General features: G+C 49.3%; 1 protein-coding gene across 6 annotated transcripts in view; it reads right to left on the reverse strand.

Annotated features, from left to right (window-relative positions):
* Nucleotides 1–21488, reverse strand: part of LOC119176390 (uncharacterized) — a 213774-nt gene that overhangs the window by 154136 nt on the left and 38150 nt on the right. For 2 of the 6 annotated variants that reach the window (XM_075877577.1, XM_075877576.1), the window contains exon 4: nt 16981–17033. The exons of the other annotated variants lie outside the window; for them this stretch is intronic. In XM_075877577.1, the coding sequence (XP_075733692.1) occupies nt 16981–17033 (53 nt within the window). The remainder of the gene's footprint in view (nt 1–16980; nt 17034–21488) is intronic. 6 annotated transcript variants of the gene reach the window in all.

Below are 21488 nucleotides of genomic sequence, written 5' to 3' on the forward strand. Positions count from 1 at the left end.
TGAGGGTCCGCGCAAAGCTCCTCCCTAAAGTGACGCATCTGTTGCGTGTGGTGTTTAGTGTGTGAAGAGGGTGGAAGCGTAGGCATAGGTGATAGCAATTACCCTTGCCCTCTTCGGCCGGCGAAATCAAAATGTGACAGCGCGGTGCGCCATGAGCCTTACGCATGATCCTGATGAACGCGATAACAGGAGACCATTTTTCGCGACGTTTTTTCGTGACTTTAGATCACACTGAGACATCTTCTTGTGAACGCGTTAGCAGGACCGTCCTGCACTAGGGTGCCTCCGGTTAGAGCACAGCGTCTCTGCATTGAAGGTCTACCAAGGAAATCCACGTGGAGTCCTTTCGAGCTAATATGGCTGCTTCTGGCGTGAGGTATTCTACCAAAGTAAAAGTAGACGTGGTGCTTGCAATGGCTGAAATGAATGGCAACGCTTCGTTAGCAATGGAGCTTTACGCGTCTCGCCACCCACACCGTCCCCTTCCAACAAGGCCCACTTTCACAAACCTGTTTCGACGCTTCTGCACAACAGGCTCTGTCCACCTTCCGAGACGGACCAGGAAGGCAATCGTCGATGAAGACTTTGAAATCGACGTTGTCGCGTGCGTAACCTCGATGCCAGAGCTCAGCATCCGACAGATTGCCGATCAGTGCGGTCGCAGCATCGGAACAGTCACAAATGTTTTAAGAAAGCACAAGTTCCATCCATATCACGTTTACCTTCATCAGGACCTAAATGAGGCGGACTTTGAAAGGCGAGTTGACTTCTGCAATTGGGGCCTCATCAAAACTGATCAAGAAAATGACTTTTTGCACAGAATAATTTGGACTGATGAAGCTCGGTTTTGCCGAAATGGAAGTGTTAATCTTCACAACGCCCATTATTGGGCACAAGAAAACCCACACTGGCTGAGGCAGCACAAGCATCAAGTTCGCTGGAGTGTGAATGTGTGGTGCGGCATACTCGGGGACAGGATCATCGGACCTCACTTTTTTGAGGACAACTTGAACGGAAAGATGTACACAGAAGAAATATTAGGTGTTGTCATTGATGATCTTGTCTGCAGTCTTTCCCTGAATGACCTGCGCCAAGTATGGTTTCAGCACGATGGAGCACCACCACATTTTTCTACCAGGGCGAAGAACTGGTTGGACAGACGTTTTCCACAACAGTGGATTGGGCGCGCAGGAGCGATGTTTTGGCCACCAAGATCACCTGACCTTTCTCCGCTCGACTTTTTCCTTTGGGGCTACGTTAAAGATCGAGTTTACGTAACAGAGCCCAGCGATGTTAATGACATGAAGGACAGGATAACATCTGCCTGTGCGAGTATTCCTGCAGAAGTACTGCGCCGAGTCATCGAGTCGACGCGACAGCGGTTCATGCTTTGCGTTGCTGCCGAAGGCAGGCATTTTGAACACTTTTTGGGGCATTGACGTCTTGAGAGGTGAAGAGTTTCGATGAGATTTGTGCATGACCGAAATATGCTTATGTAGCAGCAGGAAATATGCGTTAGCAAGGATAAAACTGTTTCAGTTATTATTGGTGGAGTTGTTGCTCTTGTTTCAATAAAAGTTACAGTACTCGGACATCAGCAGTCACGCTATTCGCGTAGCCCAGGCAACGACCACGCATGCTTCTCTAGTGATTATTACGCACGCGCACTGGCATCCAGATTCTCCGCTCGCACCATTATCTCGGCATGGTATCTGCCACTATCGTTAGAGGCTCTGCAGTTGCGTGTTACGACACTGGTTGCAAGCGTTCTTCGATTTTTGATTTCGACGGCCGAAGAGGGCAAGGGTAATTGCTATCACCTATGCCTACGCTTCCACCCTCTTCACACACTAAACACCACACGCAACAGATGCGTCACTTTAGGGAGGAGCTTTGCGCGGACCCTCACCCTCTTGCATGCGTAATCGTGCGAAAGACAATTAAACTTTGGAGCCGGATATCTCGGAACACAGGCGTGCTAGAAAAAATCTTCCAACTGAAACTGTGTACAAACACCACTGCCTACATTTTTTCAATATAAACATGCCAACTTACCGCAGCCAGTAAAAAGTTAATTATTAAATTTTAGTTAATTGGGCTGCTGACAGCGATAATTATCATCTAACTTTCTGTCCCCCTGGCCGCTTAACTTATTTGCACAAGTGGTTCTCACGTGCCTTCGAGCGCCTAATTTTAAAAAAATCATAAAGCTTAATTTTGAACACCCGGTATATCTTGGGGTCAGGATTCTCTCTTTGAGAGACAATTATTTTGTTGCCACGAGGAAGTTACTTCTGCCTCATATAAGCTAACAAAAGGTGTTCCGCAAGAATCAGTTCTGTCACCTCTTTTATTTTATATCTTATTATCATCCATTCCCCTTCATATAAATGTTCCTCTTTACGTCTACGCCAATGATATTGCTTTTTCTCGTCATCCCGAGATATCAATAGTTTGAATCAAATAATACAGTCATATTTGAGTGAGCTTGAGGTATGGCTTGGCGGGCTGTCTCTTTCACTAAATGTTAGCAAATGCACTCTGCTTGTATTCCCTCTATCCGCTCCAGTATTTCTTTCACTGCATTATCGAAATGATCTGATTCCACAAGTAACAGCACTAAAATATCTTGGCATTGTTTACGTGGACAATTTAAATTGGCAGCAACAAATAGAATCAAACACCCGTAAAGCAGAAAGCGCCCTAGGATTGCTACGCCAGTTTTGCAATAAGAATTCAGGGATGCGCAGGGATACGTTACTTATGAGATACAAACTTTACGTACGCCATATTCTGGAGTTTGGTTGCGTTCTGTTTTCCGGAAGTGCCGAGTGCAAATTAAGACCTCTTATATTGCTAAAAAGGCAAGCTCTGCGGCAGTGTCTCGGGCTACCTAGGTGTGTCGCGAATAGCGTGCTTTATTTGGAAGCTTGATGTTAGATTTCATCAGCTTACTGTGCAAACATTTTTAAAACTCTTCGATGTGCCCCTCTTCAGATCACAGACAATTTTCATCAAATATCCAGTTCCTTTCTTTAAACGCCCGTGGTGTCGTTATTATCGTCGAGACATTTTCGTCGAGTCTCTGTTATCTAATCTTCATGTTTCCCTCCAGCATTTAACTCCCCAAACCCTTCTCGGTGCCAGTTGACTTAATTTTCGGTGACATTTTTCAAAAAAATGCCATGTTACTTCTAAAGCATGTTCTGGCGGGCCTCCTTCAAGACCATCTTAGTCATTTGCCCAATTACATAGTCATTTCGACGGACACAACGCAAAATCTTCAGAAGGCTGGGCTAGGTATTTTTTCTCATCAGCCTAATCGGTTATTTGCGCTCCGATTGCCTGACTTCACACCAATTTATCTCGCAGAATTCCTAGCTATTACATTGGCTTTTCGAAAAATAATTCTCAGCGATCAAAAGCTATTGTTATTTCGGATGCTCTGTCTGTATGTACACATCTAACGCCCGCAAAGCAGTCTCCTCTTCTAAGGATATTTAGATCTCTCATAGCACATAGCCTATCAGAAGTTCGTTTTATTTGGGTCCCAAGGCCTTCTGGAATTGTACTTAATGAAATTGCTGATTTGCTCGCTTCGGCATCTTTAAATTTCCCGGTGGTGCTAGATTTCCGTGAGAATATAATTTTTTATCAAAATTTAAAAATTTGTATTTCCCGATTAAAATCAGCGCCTGTTTAATGGCCAATCCCCCTCAATGGGTACGAGCCAGTACATATAGGAACAAGCAAGCAAGAAAGATGAAATACTTGCACGCGGTACACGAGAACCAAACGGGGCCTCAATCAGTGGCAGGGGCTCAGACCAGCTGGCTGCACGCTTCCCGCTCTGGCCGCTGTTCCACCAAAGCCGTCGTCTCCTGGCTCCCGCTTGCCGGCGAGCTCCAAGGCAGAGGAGAGCGGCGGGCTCTTCACGTTCGACGACTGAGGCGAGAACGAGTCCCGGAGCGACGACGCCATGGTGAAGAAAGCGGCGGAGCCCAACGGCGTTCCGCAAAAGGTCGGGCGAGCGAAGCGTCAGGCTGCCCCTGACCAGAATGCCGCTGGTCCTTCGAACGAGGCTGCAGCGACCAAGCGTCCACGTGGCCGACCGCCAAAGACCTCGTCGGAGGGGCCGCTTGCACCGACCCCCATTGCACCCACGCGGGCTCGGAAGTTGCGCAAGGCCAAGGAGGTGACGCAGCCCGAAGCAGAAAACCCTTCTGCCAGCAAGGAAGTGGCAGGAAAAACCCCGAGAATCACCCGTGCGAAGCGCTCTCGAAGCTCCACCTCAAAAAGCCCTAACGACACGGCAAGCGAGGAGCCAAAGCGTCGCCGATCCAAGAAGGTGAGCCGGAGTCGGTCGACAAACTCATTCCGTAGTCGTCATATCAGGCACGCTCGTGAAGCCCGAGGCCGTAGAAGCTCTTCTGCATCGTCGGAAGCAAGCCACCCACGGAAGAGGCGCACCAGGAGTCACCGCCATGTCCGCTCCATTGCATCTTCTTCGACCACGATCCGGCGCTCGAAGCGCGACAAGAAGCGACGCCACACCCGTAGTCGCTCGTCCTCGAGACACGGAGGGATACACGGAAAGGCACGGAGTGCCCCGAGCAGCCGGTCGTCGTCTGTGCGCGGGTGGCGCACTAGGACGGGCAAGACATCCAAGGATGGGAAGAAAAAGTAGGCGAAGCCATCAGGACTGATCTAGCAGAGCCACGCTATATAATTAATTGGCATTTCGTTTTCTTTTTTCTGAAAAAAGTGGCGAGGTTTAAAGGGCCTCTTCTGCAAGGCACAATATTGTGCAATAAAATTCAATTTGTTGCCCTTGTATTGCTCAATTATTGTCTGAAATATGCTGTACGAGTGAAAGATCTAGACGGAGGGAGGCCGGGCAGATTAAGTGTCACCCGTCCCCTTCCCCTATCCATCTTCATTCCATGTCGCCTACCTCCTCGTCAGGTTTCAAGTAAATGTTTCCTCGGCTACCACTTCCCGAACCGCAGTGCATAGTAGCCGAGTGGTTAGAGCCGTCGCTTCCAGTGCTGGAGGCATTGAATTCGATTCCCAGAGTTGCCGGAGACCCACTATTTCTAAATCCAAAGTATTTTACGTACCGGAACCACTTTAGCATGTCTATCTGCACATCTGGTTTCCTATCTATATAGCCGCCTACTTATGGATGCTGCCATTCTAACCCCGTTAACACTTGGTAAACAAAAATTAGCATGGGAGGTTTGACGAATATGGCTCACTGGTGTTAGGTACGGCACTTGCGCCGAAAAGGTGAGGGAAATTCCGGGTACTGCGAACGAGTCGCTGATGTGCTCCTTGCCTGCGGAAAGCCGTTCCAGCCCGGGCATTGAGACCACCATGTTTTGTCCAAGCGAGGCGTCGTGCCGCCACGACGGCGTAGGCCGTATTGCGCGAGGACGACAAGAGTTTACGCAGTGGCGACATCTTCCTTGAAAGGGTTAGCGGCGGCAGCCGCGAATTGCCAACGCCATAGACGCTTCGAGCTTAATCGAAGCGGCCCTTTTGATGTATGCGGCCGTGAGCTGGAGACCCCTCGCACGGCAGCACACATACTACGAGGAACAGCCACTTTGGTGACACATGGCATTGCAGTGACATCGCCTCAATATTGGACGTTCACGTGGGCCACGCATGCTCGTCACACTCACGGGTTGTGTGTGATCTGTGATTCTACAGTGTACTTTGGTGCCGTTTCCCTCTTCCAAGGATGTGGGGAAACGGGACTATTTAAAATCAGCCCTCGCGGGCTGCTTTGTGGGCCATTTCGCTGCAGTGCTTACTCGAGGCATTGCTTTTGAGTGTTGTTTCTTTTAGTTGTAGAGCTTTTGAGGAGATCGTCACGATGTAGGACGACATCTTCGTTTCGAAGTTCGTCATGTGGAGAGAAACGCTTTCCTGTAAATATAGTAAAATAAACCTCTGTAAATTTCTCCTTGGGAAGGCGCCTCCTCCCTGCACGATGGGCTAAACGGATCCGGTGGCGGCGGCCAGCTACATAGGACGAGACCCGCCGGACCCGAGCCGCAACGACTGGTAGCAGAGGTGGTATGCTGTCAGACCCCAGGCCTAACACTGGTCAAAACATGCATGATGTCATAATCCCGTCGCGTACAACGCCACAATTTTTCCGCCAGATATGCCTCATAAGTTGAACGATCACTGTCTTTGACCTGTGTTGAAGCATTGCATGTCACCCTCGTGTTTTTAAATTCTGATACGTTTTACGCGTCTTAGAATATGGAGTATGGGCCCCTATTCAGCCACGTAACGTTCTCATAGTTTGCATCTCCCACATGTCACTGCAAAGCTCACATGATTGCTATTTTAATGAAATTTTTCCTGGTCCTTGCGCCAACAAAAAACCACATGTCATCAAAACCATTTCCGCCAGACACACTTGTGGCACATAAACCTGCATACCATGCATAGGTGAGTACGACTCAAGTGATAGAGAATTGATATGCTGGCTATGTTACTTGGGTCCCTTTTGAAACCTCTGCCGACGCCCTGCTGCCCATTTCTTTTTCTCTTTCGCGCCTTTCCTTTCTTTTCACGTTAGTTATTTCTTTGTTCTACTCGTTCTATTTTTCGCTTACTCTTTCTATCAGGCTATCTGATTTCTATCTTCGACTGCCAAGAGGGCAGTCGAAGCCTGACCTCCCATCTTAGAGTGATACAGGCCATCGCTCGGAACACTGTTTCGAAATAGACGTTTATTTCTCTCACGCTCTCTCTCTCTCTCTCGCCGTGCTGGTTTTTTTTCCTGTCTTTTTACTGATCGACGCAAAAACTTTGGTCTGCCTGTCTATCTGTACATTTGTCTGTTTGTTCACCAGTAACGGTACCCTAAACCGCTCCTAAGTGACCAAACAATACTCCAAACGACTGAACCCATCTGCAGCACCCACCAATATTGCTCAATATTCAGCGTTCATACTCGTGTGATTGTCAATAAAAAAGCAATTATTGCTCATATCTGAGGCACCATAAAAACACGTCAATATTCTGTATGTGTGTCTCTTACTAGAAAAAGCATTCATAACTAAATTTAAGGACCGTAGCGTTTATCACGTTGCGCTGATCATGCAACGCTTGCACGAAAAGGCAAGTGTTTCCAACGCTTTGCTAAGACGACACAGTCACGGCACCTAACCGTCGCATTGCGTTCTACACCTTATCAGCGCCGAGGCGAGGGCGCAAAGCGTGCGTGCTTCGTTTGCCAAGAAGACTGCCAGATAATGCTCATGTTTCACGTCTGACGTGACTTGATGCGCTCGTTCGCCTGCGCTGCACGATCGAGGCACTCTAACGCAGCACCTACATAATACCATTCACTATTTTTCTTGTGCAGAACTTCAAATAAACGTTTTGTTACTCTCTCCCGACGCAACACTATCGTCTTTCAACAACATTTGCAGTGTAACATTTAGATACGGGTCAATTTTTCTTTCTCCTTTCTTCCTAGTGGACCGAAGGTGTGGAGCGCTTATTGTTATTACAATATAGTTACGCTCCAGGATTACCAAATGCCCTGGAATAATCAAGTTTAACGCGTTGAACAGCAATAAATACAGTTCATAAATAAATAACACTAATTTTCTTAAGTAAACTTGTCTATGTTTTATTCAAATTGTCACCAGCGCTTTGCATAAGCAAAATGCAATAATTTATTGTCATTTTAACGGAACTTGAGTGCGCTGTCTCTTTAGTAAGGGCACATGCTATAATGATTACCGTGAGTATATTATTTTTGATTAAAATTTAAAAATTTGTATTTCCCAATAAAATCAGTGCCGGCTTAATGGCCAATCCCCCTCAATGGGTACAAGCCAGGACATATAGGAACGAGCAAGCAAGAAAGATTAAATACTTGCACGCGGTGCACGAGAACCGAACAGGGCTTCAATCAGTGAAGGAAGAGAATCAGGAGAAGAGGAGTGCATGCGCGAAGCTCTAATTACCTCTCGCAGGTCCGAGAAGGCTGCCACCGGCTTCGGGCTTTTGATTGCACGTCCGGTGAGAGGGGAATGGCCACACTTATCACATTTGGTTTTTTATTAGCGGTAGAATTTCTTTTTGCTGATTTTTCAGGAGCCATCAATGCCGGTCTCTGGTCCCGGCCACGGCTCGCCCTGGTTGGCCAGTCACTTTTTTGAATCGGTACCACTGGAGTGTTTTCTCAAGAACGGCGTAAGCAGTTTGCCTGTCGCGCTTGTGTTCACTAATGGTGGAGCCATTTGGTTGAGTGAAACGGAGGTGTTTCAAGAAGAACTTCGCAACATAAGCGGTCATTTTCTGGACATCTCAGAGTTGATGCGTTTCGGCAAGACTGGCGTACTATGCAGGTCTTCAAATATTCAATGCTTAACAGACTTACTTACCGCCACGAGATTAGCGTTCACTGCTGTTCGCGCTTTTATCCCCCCTCATCTAGCTTGCGTGAAGGACATTGTTCATGGTGTTCCAACTAACATTAGTCCTGAAGCATTCTTAAAGATGGTCTCTCCGGCTGGCGTGATGTCTGTCTACAGATGCACCAGACCTGTAGGAGATACGCGAGTCCCTACTGAAAGCGTCATCGGTACCTTTGGCGGTCCCCCACGGCCTTCTGAGCTGAAGGCTTGGCCTTATCTATTCCGTGTAGAGGTATTGACACCTCGCCCATTGCAATGCCGTAACTGCTGGCGATTTGGACATAGCGCAAACGCTTGCAGGTCCTCATTGAGATGTGGAAATCGCGGTTGGGCACATGCCGCATCAAATTGTCAGGTAGACAACTGCAGGTGTTGCCTATGTAATGGAGCACACACAGCCACAGACATTAGCTGCCCTGCTCGAGAACGTGAAACACAAATTTTAGTTATAATGGAGAAACGCTGTTGTTCTCGGTCTGGGGCAACATCCTTCAATAAAGAGCGCGAAGTGGGGTACGCTGCTGCTACGTCACGCCAGTGTGGGTCCATTGAAGCGACGGTCGCTTCCGCAGTGTCGGCAGCGATAGATAAGGTCATGCCGATGACTATAGAACGGCTTTTCAACACCTTTGCTGAAGGTCTGACTGAGATGCTCACCGCCAGGTTAAACAGCCATATTCTCTCCTTCGCTGCACGCCCTGTCATGGTCCAAGGTGAAGCTGAGCATCTCGACAATGAACAAATTAATCGGTGTCAAGAAGATGTTCCCCCAGAAACGCTCCTCAGTTCTCAGTCACCGACCACTGTGGGGCCCAGCGGGTCGTTTAGTGACATGAGGCGTGGTAATATTCTTAAACGACGCAGTGCTCCATTGTCTCCAACCAGTTTGCCAAAGTCGAAACGTAAAGAAGTTACTACTGATAGCAACAACGAGCATGACGTTTTGCTTTCTGCAGTCGAGTCAACTATATTAAGTCCATCATAGCACCTGTAAAAGTTCGCCAGCGGAATATTCGTTGCGTATATTCCACTTACATAGATCCTATTTATCTCATACAGAAAACAAATCCTAATAGAATTTTACGTCAGAGTCTTGGCTTTAAGTAAATCAAACATTTACTCTGAAATATTTTCGAACTTTTAGACTGGATCAGCCAGGTAGGGGAGGTGGATTATTGGCCCTAATATCTTCAAAAATGTATCATCATGTTACTATAACTTTTGAACATATTTGTTTGGATAGGAAATTGTTAGGAATAGATTGTTTCTTACCTGACTCCAACAGGATTAGAGTGATTAATGCGTACTTTCCGAATGGAGTAAGACGCACAGATCACCTAGATTGTGTTATCAAGAATTCTTCGACAAATTCAATTTTAGTGGCTGGAGATTTTAATTCGCGCGCCACTTCTTGGGGGTTTGAAACAGATGGCTGTGGCAAAAGATTGTGGAATAGGTTGCAGGACAATAATTTTCGCTGTCATAACTCTGGAAATGTTACCTTTCTACGCGGGATAAACTCACCAAGACTTAACATTTCGTGTGGCCAGTTTTAATTTCATCGTGGGAAACGCTTGATAATGGGACTAGTAGTGATCATGTACCGATTACCTATGAAATAATGCCACCACAACTCCCCTCTGGTATCCGGCAACAACGGTTCACCAACTATAAAATTTATAAAACCGTTTTAAACTCCACGCTCTCGTCATTGAGAGGACGTGTCGGACAGCAACGAGCTGCTTCAGTATAGCGTGTCTAAGTGACTCTGTTCAGCCGGCCGAGTTTTCTGTTAAGGACGGCAGCATACCGTTGAATTCAGCTTGGTGGAATGAAGATTGTACGCTTGCGTATAGGCGACGTAAAGATGCTTGGAAACGTTCACGCCACAACCATACTCCGAAAAATTGGGTTGACTATAAATTCCACGCAGCACTATTTAAGCGTACCGTTACTATAGCTAAAGATAAACACAAACCTTATTTACATTCGCGTTTGTTAAAACCTGATAAAAGATCTGCCCTGTACAGGTTTCGACGGAACAAAAAATCGACGCTGGTACCAGCATATTCGCATTCAGTAGTGCTGTCTCCTAAATACTCAACCGATTTGTTAGAGGGCATCGTGAAATGACTTGAAGTGCGTTTAACTTCGTCATGCTTGAGACCTATGACATTCAAAAGCTGAACTTCGGACTTTCAGGAAGTCACGATGGCGGAACTGGCAGATGTCATACTAACTGTAAATCAAGCGGCTCCCGGTCGAGATCAGATTACAAGCTCTATGATTAAATTGATATTTATTTCCCATCCCGCTGATCTTTTGAATATTGTTAACTGCTCTTTATAGCACACATGGATTCCAAGTGCATGAAAAATTGCATCGCTAAAATTGTGTTGCTGCGAAAAAATCAAAGCCTCGGATATGTCCTGGATAACATTCGGCCAATTTCGCTTACTTCAAACTTAGTTAAAATAATTGAAAAAATCTTTATAGAAGGCTCAGTGAATTCATCGCTCGTCAGGACATCATTTCACCAAGGCAAGTGGGATTTTGATAGGGGCGCTCTATATGGTCGGCTCATGTTATTTGGAAAGCCGAATTCGCCTTGCAAAAGTATCTGGTGAGCTTTCTGCATTAGTCACGTTAGATATTGCAAAAACCTACGATAGTGTGGAACACAGTACATTATTTCAAAATTAGTGGACTGTGAGGTGCCCAAGTACACTATATCTTGGGGTCAGGATTCTCTCTTTGAGAGACAATTATTTTGTTGCGACGAGGAAGTTACTTCTGCCTCATATAAGCTAACAAAAGGTGTTCCGCAAGAATCAGTTCTGTCACCTCTTTTATTTTATATCTTATTATCATCCATTCCCCTTCATATAAATGTTCCTCTTTACGTCTACGCCAATGATATTGCTTTTTCTCGTCATCCCGAGATATCAATAGTTTGAATCAAATAATACAGTCATATTTGAGTGAGCTTGAGGTATGGCTTGGCGGGCTGTCTCTTTCACTTAATGTTAGCAAATGCACTCTGCTTGTATTCCCTCTATCCGCTCCAGTATTTCTTTCACTGCATTATCGAAATGATCCGATTCCACAAGTAACAGCACTAAAATATCTTGGCATTGTTTACGCGGACAATTTAAATTGGCAGCAACAAATAGAATCAAACACCCGTAAAGCAGAAAGCGCCGTAGGATTATACGCCAGTTTTGCAATAAGAATTCAGGGATGCGCAGGAATACGTTACTTATGAGATACAAACTTTACGTACGCCATATTCTGGAGTTTGGTTGCGTTCTGTTTTCCGGAAGTGCCGAGTGCAAATTAAGACCTCTTATATTGCTAAAAAGGCAAGCTCTGCGGCAGTGTCTCGGGCTACCTAGGTGTGTCGCGAATAGCGTGCTTTATTTGGAAGCTTGATGCTAGATTTCATCAGCTTACTGTGCAAACATTTTTAAAACTCTTCGATGTGCCCCTCTTCTGATCGCAGACAGTTTTCATCAAATATCCAGTTTCTTTCTTTAAACGCCCGTGGTGTCGTTATTATCGTCGAGACATTTTCGTCGAGCCTCTGTTATCTAATCTTCATGTTTCCCTCCAGCATTTAACTCCCCAAACCCTTCTCGGTGCCAGTTGACTTAATTTTCGGTGACCTTTTTCAAAAAAAAAATGCCAAGTTACTTCCAAATCATGTTCTGGCGGGCCTCCTTCAAGACCATCTTAGTCATTTGCCCAATTACATAGTCATTTCGACGGACACAACGCAAAATCTTCAGAAGGCTGGGGTAGGTATTTTTTCTCCTCAGCCTAATTGGTTATTTGCGCTCCGATTGCCTGACTTCACACCAATTTATCTCGCAGAATTCCTAGCTATTACATTGGCTCTTTGAAAAATAATTCTCAGCAATCAAAAGCTATTGTTATTTTGGATGCTTTGTCTGTATGTACACATCTAACGCCCGCAAAGCAGCCTCCTCTTCTCAGGATATTTTGGTCTCTCATTCCGCATAGCCTATCAGAAGTTCGTTTTATTTGGGTCCCCGGGCATGATGGAATTGTACTTAATGAAATTGCTGATTTGCTCGCTTCGGCATCTTTAAATTTCCCGCAGGTGCTAGATTTCCGTGAGAATATTATTTTTATCAAAATTTTAAAATTTGTATTTCCCGATTAAAATCAGCGCCTGTTTAATCACCAATTCCCCTCAATGGGTACGAGCCAGGACATGTAGGAACAAGCAAGCAAGAAAGATGAAATACTTGCGCGCGGTGCACGAGACCCAAACGGGGCCTCAATCAGTGGCAGGGGCTAAGACCAGCTGGCTGTACGCTTCCCGCTCTGGCCGCTGTTCCACCAAAGCCGTCGTCTCCTGGCTCCCGCTTGCCGGCGAGCTCCAAGGCAGAGGAGAGCGGCGGGCTCTTCACGTTGGACGACTGAGGCGAGAACGAGTCTCGGAGCGACGACGCCATGGTGAAGAAAGCGGCGGAGCCGAACGGCGTTCCGCCAAAGGTCGGGCGAGCGAAGCGTCAGGCTGCCCCTGACCAGAATGCCGCTGGTCCTTCGAACGAGGCTGCAGCGACCAAGCGTCCACGTGGCCGACCGCCAAAGACCTCTTCGGAGGGACCGCTTGCACCGACTCCCATTGCACCCACGCGGGCTCGCAAGTTGCGCAAGGCCACGGAGGTGACGCAGCCCGAAGCAGAAAACCCTTCTGCCAGCAAGGAAGTGGCAGGAAAAACCCCGAGAATCACCCGTGCGAAGCGCTCTCGAAGCTCCTCCTCAAAAAGCCCTAACGACACGGCAAGCGAGGAGCCAAAGCGTCGCCGATCCAAGAAGGTGAGCCGGAGTCGGTCGACACACTCATCGCGTAGTCGTCATATTAGGCACGCTCGTAAAGCCCGAGGCCGTAGAAGCTCTTCTGCATCGTCGGAAGAAAGCCACCCACGGAAGAGGCGCACCAGGAGTCACCGCCATGTCCGCTCCATTGCATTTTCTTCGACCACGATCCGGCGCTCGAAGCGCGACAAGAAGCGACGCCACACCCGTAGTCGCTCGTCCTCGAGACACGGAGGGCGACACGGAAAGGCACAGAGTGCCCCGAGCAGCCGGTCGTCGTCTGTGCGCGGGAGGCGCACTAGGACGGGCAAGACATCCAAGAATGGGCAGAAAAAGTAGGCGAAGCCATCAGGACTGATCTAGCAGAGCCACGCTAAATAAGTAATTGGCATTTCGTTTTCTTTTTTCTGAAAAAAAGTGGCGAGGTTTAAAGGGCCTCTTCTGCAAGGCACAATGTTGTGCAATAAAATTCATTTTGTTGCCCTTGTATTGCTCAATTATTGTCTGAAATTTTCTGTACGAGTGGCAGATATAGACGGAGGGAGGCCGGGCAGATTAAGTGTCACCCCTCCCCCTTCCCCAATCCATCTTCATTCCATGTCGCCTACTTCCTTGTCAGGTTTCATGTGGATGTTTCCTCGGCTACCACTTCCCCAACCGCAGTGCATAGTAGCCGAGTGGTTAGAGCCGTCGCTTCCAGTGCTGGAGGCATTGAATTCGATTCCCAGTGCTGCCGGAGAACCACTATTTCTAAATGCTAAGTATTTTACGTACCGGAACCACTTTAGCATGTCTATCTGCACATCTGGTTATCTATCTATATAGCCGCCTACTTATGGGTGCTGCCATTCTCACCCCGTTAACTTGTGGTAAACAAAAATTAGCATGGGAGGGTAAGATTGTTTGACGAATATGGCTCACTGGTGTTAGGTACTGCACTTGCGCCGAAAAGGTGAGGGAAATTCCGGGTACTGCGAACGAGTCGCTGATGTGCTCCTTGCCTGCGGAAAGCCGTTCCAGCCCGGGCATTGAGACCACCATGTTTTGTCCAAGCGAGGCGTCGTGCCGCCACGACGGCGTAGGCCGTATTGCGCGAGGACGACAAGAGTTTACGCAGTGGCGACATCTTCCTTGAAAGGGTTAGCGGCGGCAGCCGCGAATTGCCAACGCCATAGACGCTTCGAGCTTAATCGAAGCGGCCCTTTTGATGTATGCGGCCGTGAGCTGGAGACCCCTCGCACAGCAGCACACATACTACGAGGAACAGCCACTTTGGTGACACATGGTACTGAAGTGACATCGCCTCAATATTGGACGTTCACGTGGGCCACGCATGCTCGTCACACTCACTGGTTGTGTGTGATCTGTGATTCTACAGTGTAATTTGGTGCCCTTTCCCTCTTCCAAGGATGTGGGGAAACGGGACTATTTAAAATCAGCCCTCGCGGGCTGCTTTGTGGGCCATTTCGCTGCAGTGCTTTCTCGAGGCATTGCTTTTGAGTGTTGTTTCTGTTCGTTGTAGAGCTTTTGAGGAGATCGTCACGATGTAGGACGACATCTTCGTTTCGAAGTTCGTCATGTGGCGAGAAACGCTTTCCTGTAACTATAGTAAAATAAACCTCTGTAAATTTCTCCTTGGGAAGGCGCCTCCTCCCTGGACGATGGGCTAAACGGATCCGGTGGCGGCGGCCAGCTACATAGGACGAGACCCGCCGGACCCAAGCCGCAACGACTGGTAGCAGAGGTGGTATGCTGTCAGACCCCAGGCCTAACACTGGTCACAACATGCATGATGTCATAATCCCGTCGCGTACAATGCCACAAATTTTCCGCCAGATATGCCTCATGAGTTGAACGATCACTGTCTTTGATCTGCGTTGAAGCATTGCATGTCACCCTGGTGTTTTTAAATACTGATACGTTTTACGCGCCTTAAAATGTTGAGTATAGGCCCCTATTCACCCACCTAACATTCTCATAGTTTCATCTCCCACACGTCACTGAAAAGCTCACAGGATTGCTATTTTAATGAAATTTTTCCTGGTCCTTTAGCCAACAAAAACCACATGTCATCAAAACCATTTCCGCCAGATACACTTGTGGCACATAAACCTGTATACCATGCATAGGCGTGTACGACCCAAGTGATAGAGAATTGATATGCTGGCTATGTTACTTGGGTTCCTTTTGAAACCCCTGCCGACGCCCTGCTGCCCATTTCTTTTTCTCTTTCGCGCCCTTCCATTCTTTTCACGTTAGTTAATTTCTTTGTTCTACTCGTTCTATTTCTGGCTTACTCTTTCTATCAGGCTATCTGATTTCTTCTATCTTTGACTGCTGAGAGGGCAGTTGAAGCCTGACCTCCCATCTTAGAATGATACATGCAGGCAATCGCTCGGAACACTGTTTCGAAATAAACGTTTATTTCTCTCACGCGCTCTCTCTCTCTCTCTCTCGGTGCTGGTTTTTCTTCCTGTCTTTTTACCGATTGACGCAAACATTTTGGTCTGCCTGTCTATCGGTAGATATGTTGTCTGTTTGTCCACCCTTAACGGTACCCTAAACGGCTCCAAAGGGACCAAACCATACTCCAAACGACTGAACCCATCCGCAGCACCCACCAATATTGCTCAATATTCAGCGTTCATACTCGTGTGATTGTCAATTAAAAAGCAATTATTGCTCATATCTGAGGCACCATAAAAACACGTCAATATTCTGTATGTGTGTCTCTTACTAGAAAAGGCATTCAGAACTAATTTTAAGGACCGTAGCGTTTATCACGTTGCGCTGATCATGCAACGCTTGCACGAAAAGGCAAGTGTTTCCAACGCTTTGCTAAGACGACACAGTCACGGCACCTAACCGTCGCATTGCGTTCTACACCTTATCAGCGCCGAGGCGAGGGCGCAAAGCGTGCGTGCTTCGTTTGCCAAGAAGACTGCCAGATAATGCTCATGTCTCACGTCTGACGTGACTTGATGCGCTCGTTCGCCTGCGCTGCACGATCGAGGCACTCTAACGCAGCACCTACATAATACCATTTACTATTTTTCTTGTGCAGAACTTCAAATAAACGTTTTGTTACTCTCTCCCGACGCAACACTATCGTCTTTCAACAACATTTGCAGTATAACATTTAGATACGGGTCAATTTTTCTTTCTCCTTTCTTCCTAGTGGACCGAAGGTGTGGAGCGCTTATTGTTATTACAATATAGTTACGCTCCGGGATTACCAAATGCCCTGGAATAATCAAGTTTAACTCGTTGAACAGCAATAAATACAGGTCATAAATAAATAATACTAATTTTCTTAAGTAAACTTGTCTATGTTTTATTCAAATTGTCACCAGCGCTTTGCATAAGCAAAATGCAATAATTTATTGTAATTTTAACGGAACTTGAGTGTGGTGTTTCTTTAGTAAGGGCACATGCTAATAAAATTTCCTTGAGAATAATATTTTTTTATCAAAATTTAAAAATTTTGTATTTCCCGATAAAATCAGCGCTGGTTTAATGGCCAATCCCCCTCATTGGGTACGAGCCAGGACATATAGGAACGAGCAAGCAACAAAGATGAAATACTTGCACGTGGTGCACGAGAACCGAAAGGGGTTTCAATCAGTGAAGGAGGAGAAGAATCAGGAGAAGAAGAGTGCATGCGCCAAGCTCTGATTACCTCACATAGGTCCGAGGAGGCTGCCACCGGCTGCAGGCTTTCCATTGCACGTCCTGTGAGAGGGGAATGGCCACACTTATCACCTTTGGTTTTTTAAAAGCGGTAGAATTTCTTGTTGCTGATTTTTCAGGAGCCATCAATGCTGGTCTCCGGTCCCGGCCAGGGCTCGCCCTGGTCGGCCAGTCGCCCTCCTGAATCGGTACCACTGGAGTGTTTCCTCAAGAACGGCGTAAGCAGTTTGCCTGTCGCGCTTGTGCCCACTGATGGTGGAGCCATTCGGTTGAGTGAAACAGAGGTGTTTCAAGAAGAACTTCGCAAGATAAGCGGTCATTTTCTAGACATTTCGGAGTTGAGGTGTTTCGGCAAGATTGGCATACTATTCAGGTCCTCAAATATTCAATGCTTAACAGACTTACTAGCCGCCACGAGATTAGCGTTCATTGCTGTTCGTGCTTTTATCGCCCTCATCTTGCTTGCGTGAAGGGTATTGTTCGTGGTGTTCCAACTAACATTAGTCCTGAAGCATTCTTAAAGATGGTCTCTCCGGCTGGCGTGATATCTGTCTACAGATGCACCAGACCTGTAAAGGATACGCGAGTCCCTACTCAAAGCGTCATGGTTATCTTTGCCGGTCTCACGCGCCCCTCTGAGCTGAAGGCTTGGCATTATTTATACCGTGTAGAGGTATTGGCACCTCGCCCATTCCAATGCCATAACTGCTGGCGATTTCGACATAGCGCTAATGCTTGCAGGTCCTCATTGAGATGTGCGAATCGCGGTGGGGCACATGCCGCATCGAATTGTCAGGTAGACAACTGCAGGTGTTGCCTATGTGATGGAGCACACACAGGCACGGACAATAGCTGCCCTGCTCGAGAACGTGTGGTGTACACGTATCCCGAAGGAGTACGGCCACCAGCGTGGGTTCGGTCTTAGCGAGCCGCAGGGCACGCGTTAACCATCGCCGTGGCGGGAAACACGATACTGCTCAAGTCGCAACACTTTATTGTGGCAACACCAAACGCAGTACAGCCCGTTGCAAATAGGCGCGGCGGGAAAGCAAGTAGGCTTATCCACGCCACGGGCACAAAGTACTACACAGGGGTGCCACGAGCACGTCTCCGCGGTAAAGGTGATCCACGGAGACAAAGGGCCCGGTTGCTCGAGCGAGGGCAAAGGCGCTCGCGTTGGCTTCGAAGGGAGACGGGTCGGCGTAGCTAGGCCACGCACTAGGACACCGTACTGCCCTTCGGCCGTGAGTACGCAGCGGGGCAACAAAAGGTGAGCGTTCGCATCGGGCGCGAGGCGCCGTCAGCGAAGTCCGACGAGCCCCGAGCGACGGGACTCGACGGACGGAACAGAATGCGTGGCTCACCGTTTGAAGTCCCGGACTGTACTCCCCGCTCCCGACGCAGCGCGCGAAAACCTCTCGGGAGGCTCCCCGCGCGGCGCCACAGTCAACATCCGCTACCGGGTGAGGGAGTTAAACGTCACTCCGCCCTTCCCAGCGCGGCAGACAGCAAAGGAGGGCAGACATGTCGGGACATGAGAATGGCAGAAAGGCGGGAAAGCCCGCGCAAAGGCAGCGGGCCAGCCTCAATTCCCACATCCCCCTCTCCTAAACTTGTCCTTTACCGGTCTGCAAAAGGCAGCCGGACGTCACCCATGCAGTTAAAATGACACTGCTATGAGCGGTAGCTAACCTCAGTCCAGCCCTGCTACTGCTGCTTAAAAGAAATATGATTACAAAGGAGAAACAAAAACATAAATAACAAAATAAACACACGACACTATACAAATACTGCAGAAGGGAGCACAGAAACGTGGCACTAGTGTTCGTGGCGCTGAAGCGGGATAGCGTCCACTGCGCGGAGGGGCGGAAAGGCGTGACAGTGTCCGCTGGGTGCGATGCCCGAGTGCGAGGTCAGAGGTACCGGAAGGGGGGGCTCACTGATGGCTTGTTCCTGCTCTTGATAAGCCGCGAGTTTGACGAAAGCCGCTTCGGTTGTTCGGAGGCCCCGCATTTCTGGCTCGATGAGGGCGCTGGACGTTGCGGGAAGCCGGGCCTCTCCGGTGGTCAGGGAGGCCGAACCAAAATTGGCTGCGAGGCGCCCTGGCGTTGGCCGGCAGCATATAGCTGCTTTCAGCTGGCCTCGTGCAGGAGCCATGGTGGGAACGGCAGCACGGCTTCTTCGGCGACGGCCAAGAGCAGAGCACAGCCAGATGGTCTGACGTCAATGGGTCAATGACCCCCCAGCACCTCCAGTGTCCGCGTCGATGGAGGGCAGCCATGACGCACTCTTCGCGGGCTCGCACTGAAGCGTCACGCACTTACACACGCACGCACACACACCGCCGACGGCTGCGCGAGCGTAGGCGCAAAGCGTCCTTCGTCTCTCTCCCTCCCGGCAAGCACCGACACACAAGGTCACACACAGCTCCCTTCGCGGTAGACGAAACGAATACGGAAAAAAAAGTAAAAACAGAGCAAAACGACACTCAACCTCTGGCGAAAAAACATGAAACACAAATAACACTTAATATTAGACAAAAGAAACATAAAATACACATGAACACTTCAAAAAAAAAAAAACACTGGCAGCAGACAGGGCGGGGTCAACTCCTTTACGAGAAAAGGCCGTAAAGAAGCTAACGTATACTGAGGCTAGACAGTAAACTGAGGGCCTTCGGTTGCGGAGAAGTCCGCCGTCCGGCGCGAAATCACAAAGGTGACCGCTTCCTCAGATCACACCGGTGCGGGGTCCGAATGCGGTCCGCCGCTCCGGGTGTGCCCGTTGCTTGCGCGAAGTGCCGCAGGGCACTGGCGCAAGCTCGTCAGACCATGACAAAGGGCTTCAGGTCTGCGATGTGGGCACGGCTGAGTTTTCCCAAAGGGGATCTTTCAGCTAGTACGCGCCACGGACGCTCACTGACAATCGGTTCATAATACCGGGCGGCTTTCCAACCCTTGGCTCAACCGTTTGTCAGACGTGGCAGGCACGGAATAGCGATAAAAGCCACGCTTCGTGCCGGGCCAGGTCACAACATTGCTCAGTTTGCAAAAACTTTCGAGCCACTCAGGTGACCGGCCATGGGTTCGTCGTGAGAGGATCGCAACAGTGCGGCTCTCAGACTTTTGGGCATAACCACCTTAAACGGGTCTATGGACTCGTCGTCAGTGGCTATATATTTCAGCAGGAGCCCGTCATGGTCCAGCAAAATGAATCCGCCGGGGACTCAGCGACACACGCTGTTTCAGCCCCCTAATCGCGCCCGCCGCAGAACAAGCAGCGTAACGGCGCTCCGCGCCTCGTCAAGACGGTTTAACGGCGCCCGCCGCAAAGCAAGCAGCGTATACGGCGCTCCGTCCCTCCGAGACTCGAAACGGATCACTCTGCTGAGCCTTCAGTAGCTCTTCGCTGCCGAAAGCAATTCCCATTCTCCCAAATGGGGGAGTCTGGTATCGCGCCCACTCAGGACCGCAGCAACCGCCGCGTGAGTCGGCGTTACGGGTTCGCTCTCGGCCTCGTGGCCTTCGGAAAGCTCCCCCGCTCGGCCGCTTCGCGGTGCGCCGCTTACCTGGTTAGCAGCCAAGGTTTGTCCGCATGGGGACTCACCCTTCTCGCCGAATGGCGGCGAAGCTGCTGTTTCGCCCCCGACGCTTGCATGTGCTAAGGCACCGCGAGCGGCCGTCGCACCGAAATCCAGGTTCTCGGCAGACAACAAGGGGCACGTGATAGCGCGTCAGCTACCACGTAGGAGTGTATTCACCACAAAAAGGGGTGACGACACAGGCGAGCGCCGAAGGGCGCCCGTCGATAGAGGCGGTGGCCTCTTGGTGCAACGCGGCATGCCACGAAGCAGACAACGTTCGGGTAGGGCAAGAGGCCCATTCCGAAGCGACGCGCCATCTCCAAAGGGAGGGCGCTGCGAGCGCGCAACCGATTAGGACCTGCAGCGTTTCGGCTCCATCGTTTTTCGATCGGAACCCCTGACCACCTCTTCGGACCCTCAAGAAAACCTCTCCACCGTCACCGGAATGTGATCCGGTTCATCTGGACACCCCATTTCGGCAAGTGGACCCACCTCACAACTTTCACGGGCGACTTACATCTGGACGCCGGAGGCGGCCCCGCTCGGCCTACTGGCTATGGCGCCCCCCGGCAAAATGGGCGATCGGTCCCACACCACGACCGTCACCGTGGCGGACACCTACACCGGATACGACCCCCACAGCATGATGTGGACTACCATATCTACCTCGGACAGTAGGCCGGAGCTGCCCCAAACATTTAAGAGCACCGCGCTTGCTGCCGCGGTGGCAAGACGCGAGCGAGCGAGCGACGCGGCAGTGGCGGCGTCCGCCATCGCGGCCTCCCCGACCACGGCTGTCGACGAGGCAGCCCGCTCCTCCTCCACACTTCCGCCGCCTGCGCCGCGCTCCGCGGGCCCGCAACAGGGGAGGAGGCGGCCCTCGTGGCAGCCTCGGCCTCTGCCGAAGCCGAAGG

The sequence above is a fragment of the Rhipicephalus microplus genome, chromosome X (genome assembly GCF_043290135.1).
Source record: "Rhipicephalus microplus isolate Deutch F79 chromosome X, USDA_Rmic, whole genome shotgun sequence".
Classification (NCBI taxonomy): Eukaryota; Metazoa; Arthropoda; class Arachnida; order Ixodida; family Ixodidae; genus Rhipicephalus; species Rhipicephalus microplus.